Below are 17,468 nucleotides of genomic sequence, written 5' to 3'. Positions count from 1 at the left end.
CACGATAATAGATTGGCCACATTAATAATAGATTGCTACCACATCTTTGCCAACACATTTGTTGTTGATATCATAGATTTGTCAACCCTAGTTCCATTTATGTGGTACATGTTTGCATTTATCTGTTGCAACCATTCTACCAAAAACAAATAGTGTTTTGTTATTAACCGGCCTGGAAGATTCAAATTATAGATTCATCCAATATAATTCCCTAGCTCTTAACCACACTCTGATTGGGGTCAGCTTGGTTCATCAAATCTTCCTAGGAGTACATAATAATGTTTCAAACAAAGTTTGCTGCCGCTGATTTTAGTCATGTACAAAGACTCCAACTTAGTCACGAAACAACAATGGAAGGCTCCTTCAAAACATCTTGCATAACTTTGCCTAATAGAAGCAACTGGTACCACAAGGCATGATATTCCTGTGCTCCATCCATATTAGAGGTGGCAAAATAGATCAACGGGTCGGGTTCGACTCAAATCATAAACATGTGAAACTTAAATGTGTTGGATTCGAATTGACCCGTTTACAAACAGGTTAGTAAATTAAAAATTCAAATCCGACCAATTAATAAATGGATTATAAACTGGTATCCTTAAGATATATGATATATTTATATATTTTTTTTTCTTTAAAATTCACCAAATATGTGTTAAATCCTTCATATAAAAAAAATCATTTATTCTTTTCTCATTAATATATGATTATTTGAGCTAATAACACTTATTTGTTATTTAATTTATTTTTCACTCTAAATATTTTTTGCAAAAAAAAAAAAAAAAATTATTTGAAATTTAAAAAATAGCATTCACAACCTATTTATCATTTTCTCCTCCTAAATATTTCAAAAATTTGTAGTTATATAATTTATATCTTCTGCATTTGTTTAAAAAAATACATGGTACATTCATGCATCAAATATCATAATTTATACTCATGTAAATAATTTACTATTTTTTTTCTATAGAAAGCTAATTAGGTGACCTCATAAGTATCCAAGTCAAGTTCAACTAACTCATTTATTAATTGGATTGAATTTAAGTTGGCCTATTGGTCACTCTTTAAACCCAAATCCATTTTAAATGAGTGGATAACAAATCACGTGTTGGGTGGTGACCCATTTTGTCACCTCTGACCCATATATTTAGGATCCAACCCCCCTTCTAAAAACAATGGATGAAACCCTTAGCCCACCCACCTAACCATTGTTTTAACCTCAACGCTTCGGGGATTAAAGAGCATCATTCATTCATTCCCACCTAGTAAGATGGGCATGTGATGAGACAAAGACTTTTATCCTACGTTTGAAGAAGTTTTGGATTAGAATTTGTATTAGACTTGAATAAGATGATTATATTAAAATTTATCTTAATCTACCCAAATTCGTTACCCTGCTTGGAAAATGACTGAAAATGACAATTCAGATTTTAATGTCATAAAAGGGCCTCAAAAAAGGGGTGGGGGCCTTTTCTGAATGACAGCTAGAATGTCCTGTAAAAACATGGGTAGTGTAGATCTACGCAGCACGTGCTTAATGCGTGTAGCTTACAGACCTATCAACACAACAAGAGGTGTAAGCTGTTAGGTATAAAACCACTAATATTTGCATTTATGGTGTATATGCATCACACTCGCCCCAACAAACTATTGCCGACCACCGAATCTGCTTCAGGGTTCCAGTATGGCTATCGCCAATGCTTCACGGTGGCAGCATTCAACAACTGAGGGAAAAGAAGAGCTAACCCAGGAGACCAAGCAACTGCTTATATCTCTTCCCAAAGAAAGAGGTTGGCATGTCCCCAATCTTTATCTATTCCAAGGATTCTGGTCTAAGCCAACGATAATTCAAGCGATGATATCATTACAAAACCACTTCCAAGCTCATGACACCGACATAATACTCGCAACCATACCCAAATCGGGCACCACCTGGTTAAAAGCCTTGGCTTTAGCGGGAAACGCCTCAAACCGTCCAGTAATTACCACCCTTTGCTTACCTCCAATTCGCATGACCTCGTACCCTTCCTCGAATATAAGCTTTACCTCAGAAACCAGCTTCCCGACCTCTCCAAAATGCCTTCTCCCAGGCTGTTTGCCACCCACGTGCCATTTGCATCATTGCCAACATCCATCAAGAAATCTAACTGTCGAGTTGTGTATCTATGTCGGAACCCATTTGACACTTTCATTTCCATCTGGCATTTCCTTTCCAACGTGAGACCTGAAGTTCTTGGCCCATTCCCCTTCAGTGAAGCCTTCAAAATGTACTGCAAAGGGGTTGTCGGGTTTGGCCCATTTTGGGTGCATATGTAGGGGTACTGGAAGGAAAGCTTAGAGAAACCCCACAACGTTCTATTCTTGAAGTATGAGGACTTGAAGGACGACATTATCTCTCAGCTGAAGAGGTTGGCTGAGTTCTTGGGCTGCCCTTTCTCTTTGGAGGAGTGGGAAGGGGTAATAGAGGAAATCTCTAGGCTGTGTAGTTTAGAGAACTTGAAGGATTTGGGTGTGAACAAGAATGGGAAATCTATTGAGAACTTTGAAAATAAGAGCTTGCTGAGGAAAGGTCAAGTGGGAGATTGGGTAAATTATCTGACCCCTTCCATGGTGGAGCAATTATCAAGTGTCATGGAAGAAAAGTTGGGTGGCTCTGGTTTGGCTTTCAAGGTGGTTTCCCAGGACAAGCTGTAGCCTAATTCGGATGCTAGTGGGACGGATTTTCTGTTCTGCATGTATTATTTCTTAAATTAAGTATATATGAAATGCTCTGAGTAGGCACATGCAATCAGCAGCATAAATAATTTAAATAAATAGCCATACGCATGCACTTGAATCCACACAACTAATTAAGTGCAGGGGGAGTGAATAAACCCAGCATTTTTTACTTTCAAGTGTGCACAGTTTCCATAATTAATATGATCATTTTGTGCAAGAATAGATATGGCTAAAGGAATAATATGAAAATTTAGCACCCACATGAGACTCCCAAGCCATCGAGCTATGAGGGAGGACATGACGTATGTAGTTTTGAAGAGGCTTTTCCCGTGATTTGAACCCCTGAGATTGATCCTTATAATTTTGCAAATTTTTTTCAAGGCAGACAGAGTCCTAATAATATAATGCTTAGGTTTCAAACTATGAGCTTGCTTGAGGCCTGATGGCTTCTTAGCCCCGCACGTACCTTGGTCCACACATGGGCAAAGTTGTCCTCTACAATGAAAAATTGGGCAGGCATAGTGATTCAAACGCCACATTTTTGAACAATGTACAAGACTGGGTACTAATTGCAGCAGCCAGCTAACACCGGAAGCCCTTCATATTTTAATTACTAATGAATTTTTCTATATATGCACGCATTCAGAGTGGGGAGTGCTAACAGTGTCCTCATCATAAATCTGATGGCAAGCATGCATGCATGCATATCTACAAAAAGACAAACGTGGATCTCCTGTAGGCATGCAACCATTAAGGTATTGTCTGTAACGACTCGAAGAATAATAATATTTAAATGATAAAGGAGGAAAATGGAAACAGAAACAGAAGGAGATAATAGACTTCGTCGACGACATTGCATTTTGGATATAATAACCCAAGAAATTTTCTAACGAAGGTTCTTCACAATCTCGTCAACAAGGCCCCGTCTCGTCGACGAGAAGATACCGAGAGAGGATTTTTAGGAAGTCTAAAATTCGTCAACGAGAGTGCAGATTCGTCAACAAACTTTCTACAAGACTCGTTGACTTCGTCAATGAGGTGACGTGGCTCGTCGATGAATCCCGCAGTATAAATAGCCCTAAACATGGTTTAGTCGCAGAAAAATCAACGCACATCTTCCCCTCTCTCTCTCCTACGGCCTCTCCTCCATCTCTCTTCGATTTCGGCCCCGTCAGTCGCCAGATCGACAGTCTGAGGCCACCACGACGCTCCTGGCGAATTTCCCTCCAAGTTTATCAGGCAAATCGTCGGTAGGATCGAATTAAATTTCTTTCGAAAATCAGGATAAAATCTTTTATTCAGTTTTTGGCCTTTTGGCAATTGTAAGAAATGATGAAGGCAAAAAAAATAATGATATTATGTTCTGACGAATGTTGTTTCCAGAGTGCTGAGTAGGAAGCTCAGCGGGTGTTAGACCAGTATACCATAGGGGCTTTCCAATAATCAAGTAAGGGAAATATGTTATGTTAGGAAACTTCATTATGATTTCAGTACAAAATATAGGTTGTTATCAAATTATTGTTTAAATTATATATACAGTTTTCAGAGTCTGATTATGATAATATTTATTAATGTGGTTTGAGTTGATTAGAGTATAGTATCGTAGTTATACAAACTATGAATACCATGTTTACAGTTTATGAACAGAAGTACCATGATATTTACATGCTTATAGAATAAAGAACTTTCAGTATGCAGTATACTCAGAAAAATATATTTTCTGTAATTTCAGAATAATCAGTTTTTCAGTACCATAACGCCCCGATAAACAAATATTCAGACAGCAGTTCAATTATACTGAAATTAGATTTTCAATCAATTTATTTAGAATTTCAGATAAATTTTATGGGGTCATGGTTATTTTAGAAACCACAGTAAAAACAGTACATTACAGATATCAGTTACCTATATAGTATCAGACCCTAATGGATCAGACAATAGAACACGGTACCGTAGCTACAAATATTCAGTTCAAAGTGCAACCACTTTACTCAGATAGTAAGTGGTATGAGGTCGATCATGCCCACGTCGGGATAGGCTCTCCATCAAATATGGATTGAGGGGGCCGATCAGACTGTCGGAGTTCAATTGACTTACCCTGGTCGGTCAGTCAGGAAAGGTCCCGCCTTCGGGTCGCACAACCCTGTCATGAAGGATTAAATCATGACATACAGTCATCCATAGAAATTTTCTCAGATATTATAAGTATAAGTAGATTTCCACAAATAGTAGTAGTATTATGAAAAGTAAATTTATATAGTTTTAATATATGTTGTTTATACTAGTATTTACAATTTCAGTTATCCATGATATTATTTCTAAATCAGATTATAAATATAGAAATATAACTCAGCAGCCACACACAAGTAATAGCATGTTTTGTCTTACTGAGCGTTGGCTTATCCCAATGTTAAATTATTTTTTAGGTGAACCAACTAGGCAAGCCGAGTAGGCTCATAGGTAGAGGGATTGTTGTACTGTCCTTTTGAGAGTGAGTATTATTTTTGAGTGGCATGTTTTGTAAACCCTTGGTATCTGTAAGGGTAGTTTTCAAGATGACAGCAATGTTTGTACCGTTGTGGGTTGGTTGGATACTCTAGTATTGTATTATGTGTGGTTTTATTTTAATGTGATTGGCCTTCCACTATTTAGGTTAATGATTGAATTTAAAACTAGGGAAAACTATTTTATATTATTAGTAGGTCGTTTCATTATCAGTAATGTCTCCCCCTGGAAATTTTTCAACCAAGATCAAAGTAACATGAATCACCCCGCAAAACAGTTTTCATCGTTTATATTTAAGTTTATAGGTAAGTACAAAAATGTCACCTCGTATTCTAATTTTTTAACATTTAACAAATAAAAGATGTTTTCCAAGTTGCTAACAAATGTTAAAAAATTGGAATGGTGGCATTTTTATGATTCTTTAAAAAATTGGAAATAGAACATTAACAATTAAACATACCCTATGGTACTGGGAAGTTTGTTAATCACCTGAGCCTTTTTCGTACAGAGTTGAGCATATCAACATCCTACCACAAAAAAGGATATAATTTTAACCTTCTAATGTAGTTTGTAGCTAAGCTACAACTATCTCCTTTTAGTTAGTTTCCTCTCCTCGGGCAAGACCAACAGAATAAATGGAATAAAAATGAGAAGAAATTCAAGGAAAAATGAATGGCCATAAAAGTAATATACTGCCAAACTGGAATATAATTCTTGCACTTGATTATAATATAATTGGAAACACAGTTATAGAACATATTAGATACAGATAACAAACAAGGGGAAAAAAAAAAGATTTACAGTTTGTAACCAAGCTATCGAGAGAGATGGAGAGCACTGAAACAACTACACACATTGGCACAACAGCATTACAAAAGAAAATTTTCAAGCTGCAATAACACTTCTTGGGGAGTTCCTCCCAGAACCCCAGAATAAGTTCAACGAGAATTTCATCCCTTCATAACCCATAATGAATCATCCAGCGTAGTTTTGCTAAGCCTAGAGTGCACATGATTCACACAATCTTATTTGAAGAATACACATCTGTAAAATTTATTGGAAGCTTTTCTTCTTTTATGCATCCCCCTGCCATTACTCAGCTGCCGACTTCCATCAGTTCTACTACATCCACTGGAATATTATGTAGTACATGCCCAAACCATCTCAATCAACTATCCTTTTCCCTCAGCTGTTAGAACTACTCCCCAGCTCTCCCAAATCAACCTCCAAAACTGCTGTTCTATATATCCCAGGAGCAACTATTATTTGGAGCCATTGTGGAAAAGTATCCATAAGGCATATTGTTTCCAACCTTTGATCTTAAATTAAAGTTCGATTCAGCTAGAAATTTCACAGCATTCTGCAGTGAAGGAGGGCAATGATTCCATTACCTGTCTCATTGATGATACAAAACAAAGCAAATAAAAATGGCCAATTGAAAAGCATCGCTGACTATTTAGAGTGTTTTTCTCAAGTTGCTGGAATTCTGGATGCTCCCATTTGGGAATGCATGGGAGTCTTTAAACATGAAAGATCTGGGGTTCCAAGAAGTGCAAGATGCCCCAAAACAAAGGTATTCATAACCCGTCCTCTCCCTTAGGTTTCTGGGATAAAAATATACTACCATTCATTGCTCCTGGGCAAAATTGCCCCTTGTTCACCACCACCACCTCCTACCATCAATACAACTAATATTATTATATTTATTATTTGTTTTCATTATTATGATTATTATCATAAAATTATTATAAATTTTATTATTTCGTTACTGCTTATTTATATTATTTGTTGATTCTTACTTAATAAAAGGTATTATTAAAATGATAACAATCATTATTATTTTTCTTATTATATATGCAAATGCACATTATAAGACACATGTGATATTATTACCATTACAAGTACAGGGATAGCCTTGTAATCTTATTGAAATAACATTGGCATACTCATGTTGAACATGTAACCTTATATTCCCAGAGAAATAAAACAAACAAAAACATTGGGTTAAATATGAAAGATGGTTACTGAATTTGTCACTTGAATCCAATTGGATCACTGTTGATTCCTGCAAGTTGTTCACTTAAATTCATGAATTGGTCAATTTCATCTCATTCAGCCTTCATAAAGTCCACTAATCATGATCCACCTCCCTCGCTCTCTCTCTCCCTCTGCAAGTACCATGCGGACCGCCATAACCAGCAGAGAGTCGCCTAGCAGACCCTGTTGCAATCAGATACAACTTCATGAACTCACCCTATTCCATGGTTGGTGGGCATCATAAGATACTAAGCTGTATTTTAAAGGTGGAAATTGCACAACCAGACCCAATAATTCAACATTTTCCCCATCTGTTACCCCAGCAGCTGCAGCAACTTCCTTTGCAGACTATGAAGAGGAAGAAGAAAAAGAAGAAGAAGCAATAGAATGGGACCCATGTTGCATCATACAAAAGCAAGACAGCTGAACTGGGTTTTATGTTCTCAATCTGGTTGTCTGAGACTCTGCTCAACCTGATCAAACCTTATAAAATAAATTGCTGAAGAAGTGCACCCTGTTGGGTAAACTGAAAGAAGGACAAATTATTCACGCCCACCTGCTCAATTCTGCCTTCTTCAGTGACTACATAATTATGCAGAACAGTGTTCTCAATATGTATGCTAAGTGTGGCTGTTTAGATGACACTCACGATCTGCTTCATCATATTCCTTCAAAAGGCATGGTCACCTGGACTGCTTTCATCATTTATTATTCACAGAATGGTAGGCCAGACGATGCTCTGCCATGGACTCAAACCCAATCAATTCACTCTCTCTCTGTACTTATGCACAAGATTATTGATGAAGAAGAGTGTTCCCCAGATGCTCTGCCATGGACTCAAACCCAATCAATTCACTCTGTAGTTGTGCACAAGAATATTGAGGGGGCATTGCCCTCTTGAATTGGCGTGTGTGTGTGTGCGTGCATCAACGTCCAAATCTCTCTCTCTCTCAGTGACCATTTTTTAAATTAACTCCAAAAATAGTTTTAGTATTGAGCTGCCCACTAAGGTTATTGCATGAGCGTCACCCACGCCCCCCCCCCCCCCCCCCAACACAAAAAGGATGTTTAGGAATCTTTCCATTTGCAGAAGTTGATGGGCTTTTGGTCTTAGCATCAAGCTGTAATCTTAGATACAACAATTTTTTTGAAAGTTGACGAGGTTTTGGTCTCATGATATACAAACATCCGCTGTATTTTAACTTCAACATCCAATCCAATGCTTGGATGTGATTTCTACTTCAAGATAGAAACATAACCAAACAAGCTTCCAATTAAAGTGTCAGTGAATTGACTATAAAGCATTATACGCTTCTCTTTTGCTAGTCAAGCAAACATACCTGGAGAAAGGAACACTGAAATTTGTCTTAACGTATTCCATCATGATTCCATTACCTGAAATTTGGATCAAACGCATCAAATAAAGAAATAGAAGAGTTATTTGTTTTAATGGAATTTTCCTGATGTAAATATAATGTAGCTGTATAGAAAATTTTCCTTTTTCTCAAATATAATTGTCAATAATTGAGTATTTTCTGAAACCTCTCAAGTAAATATCCTTCAAGATAAATGCCGGTTTAAAGAAAGAAATATACTATTTTCCAAAAAAAAATTATTCATGAAAGCACTTCCCTAGAGAACACACCCCCTCCCCAAGGTTTAAGCTTAAGCATGAAGTACAAGTTAGGTATTTACCCTTGCAAGTGGCTATAAACAAAGCAAAATTCATATTTCTTCACTGAATTCCGTGGGAACAGGAAATGCCGGAACCTTCCCAGGCTTCACTGCAGTTGACAGATGGGAAAGATTTTTCTCCGGGAAAGGAAGTAGCTCTCCTAAATGTAAGCTGCTTATGATCCAGCTGACTGGCTGCATTAAGTGATTAAATTTGCATCAAAAGATAGAGAAGTCGCAGAAAACCAGATCATTTGGGTCCTTTACATGTCAGGGGAAACTATGTGTGTGTGTGTGTGTGTGTGTCGTAATAATTCTCGCAGACAGCTGATTTTCTGAGGATTCAAACCAACCCTTAGTCAAACTAATCCTTGCAAAAGTCGAAAAAAAGTACTAACCATCATTGGTATTTTCCTTTCCAAAGCACAGTGTCTCAGGTGGCGGGATGCCCTACTCTCGTCCTCTGCAACAATAGCACCCACTGAAATCTTATCTGCATCAAGACTGCTGACAAGCCACTTGAGTGTTTTGAACACTGTACCACCTCCATGCTGCACAACCAACAATAGAGATTAAAAACAAAAAATGAAAAATGAAAAAACAAAACAAATTACACAATTAACTTAAACAGCTGTGAAACATAGGATAAGACAGCCACAGGAGCTTCACCGCCTTCTATTTACACTGAACCATTTAGCAGAGCTATCATTTATTATTGATAGAAATTCATTTCAAAGCAAAGCCCACACATATCGTCAGGGTCCAATACGCAACCAAATGAAACTTTTTCTGATTAAAAATTTCCAAAATGCAACAAATGCATATGCAATACAGTTCTACAATTTTCAAAATTCTAATGCTTCTTTTTTCATACCAAGTATTCGATACACTTTCCAGTCTACCTCAATACCAAAAAAAAGAAGCACAGACAAGCTTTGATACAGGTAATGAAGCCTTACCAGGTGACATGTCAAACAGTTTTTCAGAGAAAAAAGACAAATTGCCAGATTTGTTCTTAGAGAACTATAGATAGCAAAATCAGTTTGACCAACTCTTTAGAAGTAAAATTGCTTTGTTTAACACAATGGCATAAAAGTCAATATTTGCAACAACGGCTGGTCATTTTTCTCTTTCTTTTAGTGTACCAATATGAAAATTAACAGCTATTTCCTCAAAATCCTGCTTTCTAAAAAACCAAAACTTACATCTGTAGTCAGATTACATATACAAAGGGTTTATATTCACTGGAACACAAATCTTGATTGGTTGGCTAGTCTTGGGAACTTTAAAACTGAAGATGTAGAGCAAAGTTAGCTTGGTCTTCAGCAATATATCACATTTGGGAAACGAGGAACTTTGTTCTCTACACTGATGCTAAAGCTGATTCAGATTATACAATTCAGCAAATTATTAAAGATACCAAATTCAGATGCCTTACTGTGAAAAGATTTGAACTCTTAGGCAACAGCTTAGAAATTTGACTTTTAGTCATCTTCATCTGTAATGACTATTCATTCGCAATTTGCTAACATATGCATCTTATCTTTTACCAAAGAAAAAACTTCCAACTACAATAAGAATTTATAAAGGCAGCTTTATAAATTTGTAGCTGTTCATAGATTTATAGGCTTACCACCATTTCCTGCTTTTTATATCGAAGTGTCATAACAGAAGGTGAAGAAATGGAAGCTTCAATGAAGTATATAAATTTAATATGGGAAATAAGATAGGAGATCTAAATGGCTCTTTGTATCTAAGAAGATGACAGGATAACTAATAGAACAATGACCTATTTCCTGAAGGTTTTTATACTTCCAAAGAAGCAAATTGATTCAATTTACTAAGTTAATTTCAAACTGAGACCTAGGCAGTGTTATGTTTCTAGAACAATGAAATGATTGCCAATAGCGATGCATGTGTTGTATTTGATTTGTTTCCATGTCCAAAACAGCAAAATGTTTTGAAAACAAACTCTTGTTGCCAAATATTTATACACAAGGAATTAAAAACCGTTTTTGGGAATAAAAACACATGGTGCCAAACGTCTTTTCCGAAATTTGGTTTTAAAAAGTAAAATGAAAGTAGAAACAAACACTTCAAATGGGGCTAGGTTCTCTCCAACAAGTCTAGAGGTATTAGTAATGTAGATAAAAAAATAAAACAAGACAATGAAATCAAATTCCATAACAAATTTACCAATAAACTAGCAAATAAGTAATGCAAACCAAAAACACTTTTAATGCTAATTCAATTAAAATCCCAATTTAAGCTTCATGGCAATAGATAAACAAAATTCTGTCTTATGAAACTGTGATAGTTTGAGTTAATTGGGGCTTCAATGGACATTTGAGCTAACTAGGGTCTTAATGGAAGAGTAGATAAAACTGAACAGGAAGGAAAGAGAATGAGAAGGAAAGAAAGAGTCCAAGAGAGGTGTATAGAGAGAAGGACTTTTCAGACTTAAATTAATTTAATTTAATAGTTGGTATTTGCATCCATCTGCAAGATGTCCAGTTTATAACATGCAAACAGCAATCATAATTTCAACTCAAGAAAGCATAGTTGTCATTTTCTTGCAATACAAATTTTTTATGAATTGCCAATACCGTTGCATCTTGACTGTAAGCTTACATAAAATAAGTGATGAAACACATACCATATTGTCGACACCAGGCTCGGGTGGCCTGCTTAGATGCCAACAAATTTGATGATCATTTGAAAACTACGCAAGTGTAGATAACCAAACCATTGATTATCTAACTTCCTTTTGTTTTAGAAAAAAGGTGTCGCAACTTTATTTTAATTTTGAAAAGGTAAAATAAAGGAAAACTTCTTTTGAAAAAAAAAAAAAAAAATTAGGTTCAAGATTACTATTGTGAATAGGGAAGGTAATTCTTTAAATTCTTCTTTTATGAAATTTAAAGAACTAGCACCCATTCTATGAATGATTGTTGTACTTAAAAAGACCAAGCCATTTGTATGGTTGAATCTACAATTTTAGATTGCCTACATATCCTCCAAAGAGGAACCATGCCATTTGTAGTTCATCAACACACTTTCAAATCTAAAGTTTGGAATATATTTTGATAATTTTTTAAATCCTTGAAAACACTTGGAACCCTTGAAAAAACTTGAATCTTAATTGAAAAATCTCCATTTTTGCTTTAAAATATGATTTTCCAATGAACTCTTTGCAAAAGCAGAGTGTTGAAATCAAGTTGAAGTTAAAAATGAAACATTCTTCCACCCTCAATCAGCTTCATAAGTGATTACTTTGAAAAATGTCATTTTATTTCTTAAACTTTAGAAAAGTTCAGTTTTTTGGTGGGAAAACCACAAACCCGCCTTGAAAATTTATGTTTGAAAATCTTGAAATCTCTCAAAAATGCCCAAAAATTAAACCATGGGCGTTCATTCTTAAATTTTTTTTGCTTTGTAAAACACTAGAAATCTTTTGAAAACCTTTTAGAAAAGGAATTTTTGGTTTTTTTATGAAAAAACCATGAAATCACATCATGAATTCAGCATACAGACTCGACCATACAATTTGATGAGTGTTTAGACACATTAACTTCATGAAAATCCAGAAAAAGTCCCCAAAAGGATGACCGAAAATATGGCCTCTGGACAAGCTGATCAACTGCCTGTAGAGGCTGATCGACCATCAACTATAGCCAATGGCTACTTTTATTTTCAATTTTCTAAAATCCAAAGGGCAGCCGGCCACTACTGCAAATTGGTTGACTATCTACATGTTCTCTTGAAAATTTCCTTTTTAACGTAATTTTATTTCCAAGTTCTTTGCATATCAGACCATGATTTCACTCCAAACTAATCATAAATGACATTTTACATCACAAAATGCAAATTTTATCATGTGATAACAAAGACAAACACCCTATGTTACAATATGGACAAATTCATGCAAATATCAAAACATACACTTGAAAGCACGAAGGGAGAGGTAATTGGACTGAGCTTGTTTTGTTGCAGCAAAAGTAGATCAAGTGGTGATACTCTCCGAAGTCAAAAATGCACGCACCTCTCAAAGATCCCCCAAGTAAGAAGAAGAGATGTAATTGCTTCACAAACTCTAAAATGCAATCTTCTCTCTTACCCCAAGAATGCACTAACTCTTTGTATTTTCCTCTCCTTACCCCTGGACATGCCAAAAAAACATTCCCCTCTTGGTCCATTTATAGACCACTCAAAAAATGAAAGGAAACAACCTTAAAATTTGAATTTCAAAATTCAAATTCAAACTAAAAACTACCAACCAATAACTACTAACTCCCTAGCCATCGCGTGACACGTGGCAACAACTAAAACACTTGCCATATGCCTAGATCCATCAACCAATCAAATGCAAATTCAAGAAAATTCAAAATTCTTTCTAGGCTGATTTACTGCCTTATGGGGACCAGTCGACTGCTATCGGGTAGTGCCAAGTGCCTTTGCGGAGCAAGGAGAAAAGGTCAGTCAACCACCATTAAGTGGTTGGTCGACCACCCTATGCAACAATCTTTCCTCTTCATTTTTTAGCTTAATTTCATATATTCAACTAGGTTATGTTATTATTTTGGGTAAAAAATGACTTCCGACACATATAATGATAGTTGTAGGCAAGGTCTTAAATTTCGATTTTGACTCAAATTTCGAAGCTCCAAAGGTACAGAAATTTCGATGGAAATTTTGATTTCAATGTCAATTTCGATTTCGATATGAAAAAATAACGGAAATTAGTAGTTAAGCATGGAATTCTTTGTGAAACTTTAGAAATGGTTAACAAACATAATAATATAAGTTTTAGGACTAATATATAACAAATTAAATACATTTATGTTTTGTATGAGGTAGAAAAGTTGTAAAATAGTAAGTGTATCAAACATATTTGTGAGATAATGTCTATTAAACATATTCAGCTATACAAATGAAATTCATAAATCATTTAAATATTATTTATTATACAAGTGATGATAATTTAGAGATGAATGGTTAAATAAAATGTTACAATAAGTTTATTTTTGCATATAAATTCAAAAGCACTTGTAATAATCTTGTGTTTTGATAAAATAAATTAAAAGAGAAATTTCACTTTGCTCCTAAATTTCTCATTTGAATTCCGACGAAATTTCATTGTATAGTTAAAATTTCGACAAGTTCTGCTAAAATTTCAATATTTCGATAAATTTCGGATGATTGTTGAGATTTCGACGGAAATTATACAAGACGGAAATCGACTACCATTTCGATTTCGAGGGTGATGGAAATCGAAAATTTCGACAAAAATTTCAACAATTTTGTGGAAATTTAAGAGTATGGTTGTAGGTTACATAAAATAAAATAAGCAACACATAGCATACAATATAATTGTATGCTATTTTGGCAAGCACTAACTATTTTGGATGTGTTCTAGGAAGAATCAACAGAACCTTCTCTGAAAAATTAATATAATAGTTTTTAGAGGTACTCTTAACTCCGTGTTTCTTTCACTTTTGCTATAGTGTTCAGAATCATTTATTTGTGTCCCCTTGATGCTTTGTTACTTGGAGCACTTGCTCTCTTTTATTCTAGTTCACTCAAAGATTTTGGCCCTCAAAGCTAGCTGAGCCAGCTCGGAATAAAAACATGGCATCTTGCAGGAGAAAAATTGATTCTTTACAGGTAAAGAAAATGTAAAAGTCAAGGAGCAACAGGATAGCCAATCAAAAGCTAATCCACCAAAAAATCAGAATCATTCAGATTAAAAACAAGTCCTTACCTTGAAAACTTCTGCTAATTTGATGCAAAAACTGTGCTTCCCATGAAGCATGATTCCTACTCTCTCAAAAATATATTTATGGTTGATCTGACGGAAAGGCTTCCCAATTCTGGCATATTTTCCATCAGCTTTATTTGATAAAATCATGAATCTGCCAAGTAGATGAAAAATATAATAAAATAAGTTGAATCATAAGTAAACAAGAAAGAAAATACATATAGAGAAAATCCCACACAAAAAATGATAGTGGCATGACAAACTTATACTTTATTTTTTTTAAAATAAGCATGTCCAATAAAAATTGAATTAGGTCTTTGTAGAATCATAATTAAACGAGAAAGAAAACACAGAAGAGACAAAGGAGGAGTTAAGTGTTGAGACAATGGAGACTTGTGGGTAGTTTTCTACTAAATATAAATTCACTAATTACCCACTATTTGAGTTGAGGTGGTGGAGTTCTTCCCTCATGATATCAATGTCATGGTTCCTTAGTGCATTAGACATATCATAATCAAAAACAAACTCCATATGTGGATCAATGTCGTGGTTCCTTAGTGCATTAGACATATCATAATCAAAGATAAACTCCATGTGGATGCAGGCTGTGTAGGCCACACAATTCTGATTTTCTCTTGGAGGTCAACTGATTCTACTGCAGTGGACGAAATCTACTTGATTGTGAAATGTTACCAAGATGTATGGCTTGTGTATCTTTTCCATTAGGGAAACCCACTTGTCATAGGAAAGGAAACGAGATATCAGTTTTTCAACATGCAGCCAAGATTGGTTCATGGCTGGATTTACCTGAAAAAATGTGCTACGAGACTAGGGGCATGAACACAAAAAATCAATTGCATATAACTGAAAAAGGTACCACAAGAGACACATTGCCATGGTTTTAAATCGCAGTAGTGGGTAATGTCATGTAACAGTTGTGGGTGTTGTGGGATGCAGGAGAAGCAGACGTTACACCACAGGAAGCAGTCGCAGTGGCTGTTAATTTTTTCACGCGCAACCATGCCAAATTTGAAGAATAAGCACAGAATCTGTTAAAACATGATTTTCAACCAATTCAGAGTACTTTTATTCATCTTACAAACACTTTTAATAGGCAATGTAATTTTTATTTTAATTTTAGTGGAATTTTTACAAATAAAAAAGTCATATTTTTCCTGCTTTTCATTACTTTAATGACTACAAAATTTAGAAATGTAAAATTGAAATTCATAACCGATTAATTAGAGACATAAAATGAATCAACATACATGCCTACTGGCAGTGGACAAACCCACAGAGAGCAGTGGCGGCAGCCAAAAAAAGGGAGGATTTTGGCTACCACTTCAAACCCTCTTAGGATTGGACTGGCCTAACCCCATTCTCAAGCATCTAACTAGATTTCTAACTCAAATCTACCCAAATAACTTCCAAATAACAACAAATTTCTTCTCAAATGGATAATTTTCAGACAAAGGGAAAAGGAAGCACACACCCAATCTTCAGATTGCGATTTCAAGTAGAAATTTCTGTCTCGAAACTGGATGAGCTTGGAAGAGGGAGAAATGCAGCAAAAGGCAGAAAATTTGGTAAGATTTTCCAAAATGGTATCGTGAGCTGATTTTCCATTATGTAATGTTCATTACACTACGTAAAGTACGCTATTTAAAGTCGTGCATGTTGCCTCTTTACCAAAATCATAAAGGAATGGTATCATGAATTTGTGTCGATAAGGGTACTCGAGATGGAATTGTAGATTAGTGAAATGAGAGACTCCATGAATTGAAAGGGGGTCACACAGGAATTGTCTGACCATTTTTGTGCTTCATTATGGAGGGAGTAATAGACAATTGCTTCTTAAGTTTCAGCTGGGATGTCTGGAGATGTTTGTCATTATCAGGACTTGATGACCAAGAGGGTGAGCATATAGAAAACGGGGAGGAAACAGTCTTTGTTCTAAACAAGGAGTCAACAAGGACATTATTCCAATCCTGAATATGTCAAACCTCAAAATCCCAAGAAACCTAGTTTGAACACCAGAGTAGCTGGGGATACGGGAGGATTTTCTGTTTGACTGCAGCATTCTTTGGAAAGAGGACATATCCATTTCTATGCAAATGGAGTCCTGGTAGGTGGAACTGAAACTTTTCAGTTCCTCCTTTGACTGCCAGATTCCTAGAATGTTGAACGGCAGTGTTGTTCGGAGAGTTTGAAGGATCTACTTTTGTAACCACATAATTTCCTTTTCCAAGAATCTCCTCATACAAGCCAGCACCATTCATCACAAGCATATGTTCGTCGATTCTAATTCCGTCCAACAGGATTTTTTTTTTCTTTTTTTTTTGGTGGTGGGGAAGGGGGAGGAGGCAAGTTTCATGGAACTTTTTTTTTAGTTCTTAGACTGCTTTGGCATGGTATCATTTCCATGGCAAGAGTGTGGTGAGGATTAATATGAACAGCGCCACATGTGGGATAAAATATGGCATGTAATTAACTATTCCTAAAAATTGTTGAATTTGTCATACTAAGCTGACAACACATGGGACGACCAAACAATTTGATGAGAGCATTATCTCTTGACAAGATTCCTTCAGATGAGGATACGGCCACACAATCTGACAAGACAAGATTCCTTCTAATGAGGACAAGACCACAGAATTTGACAAGCATTATCTCCTAACAAGATTCCTTCTTTACTAATGTTGACCTATTTGTCTCTATATTAGTTCTTTCATTCAGTGAGTATCATTGTCACTGGCATAGTTCTGAAAACTAGGCC

At 35.7% G+C, this 17,468-nt stretch overlaps 1 protein-coding gene and 1 pseudogene across 10 annotated transcripts in view; one reads left to right on the top strand and one right to left on the bottom strand.

Moving 5' to 3' along the window:
* Positions 1-1,684: 1,684 nt before the first annotated feature.
* LOC131163570 (cytosolic sulfotransferase 15-like) lies at positions 1,685-2,814 on the top strand (annotated as a pseudogene).
* Positions 2,815-4,500: 1,686 nt separating this feature from the next.
* Positions 4,501-17,468, bottom strand: part of LOC131163672 (uncharacterized) — a 36,937-nt gene continuing 23,969 nt past the window's right edge. The window contains exons 10-14 of one of the 10 annotated variants that reach the window (XR_009139085.1): positions 14,696-14,846; positions 9,333-9,485; positions 8,956-9,129; positions 8,601-8,655; positions 4,501-4,861 (exon numbers count right to left, since the gene is read on the bottom strand). Coding sequence is in view for 1 of the 10 variants with exons in the window: in XM_058120327.1 (XP_057976310.1) it covers positions 8,986-9,129; positions 9,333-9,485; positions 14,696-14,846 (448 nt within the window). In the remaining 9 variants the exon portion in view is untranslated. Of the gene's footprint in view, positions 4,862-5,916; positions 6,584-7,035; positions 8,656-8,955; positions 9,130-9,332; positions 9,486-14,695; positions 14,847-17,468 lie in introns of those variants that run through there. The other 9 variants (XR_009139090.1, XR_009139087.1, XR_009139092.1 and 6 more) reach the window with 9 other exon arrangements.

This window comes from Malania oleifera, chromosome 9 (assembly GCF_029873635.1).
Source record: "Malania oleifera isolate guangnan ecotype guangnan chromosome 9, ASM2987363v1, whole genome shotgun sequence".
Taxonomy (NCBI): domain Eukaryota; kingdom Viridiplantae; phylum Streptophyta; class Magnoliopsida; order Santalales; family Ximeniaceae; genus Malania; species Malania oleifera.
The sequence above is the reverse complement of the archived record's forward strand: the minus strand, read 5'-3'. Positions and strand labels throughout refer to the sequence as shown.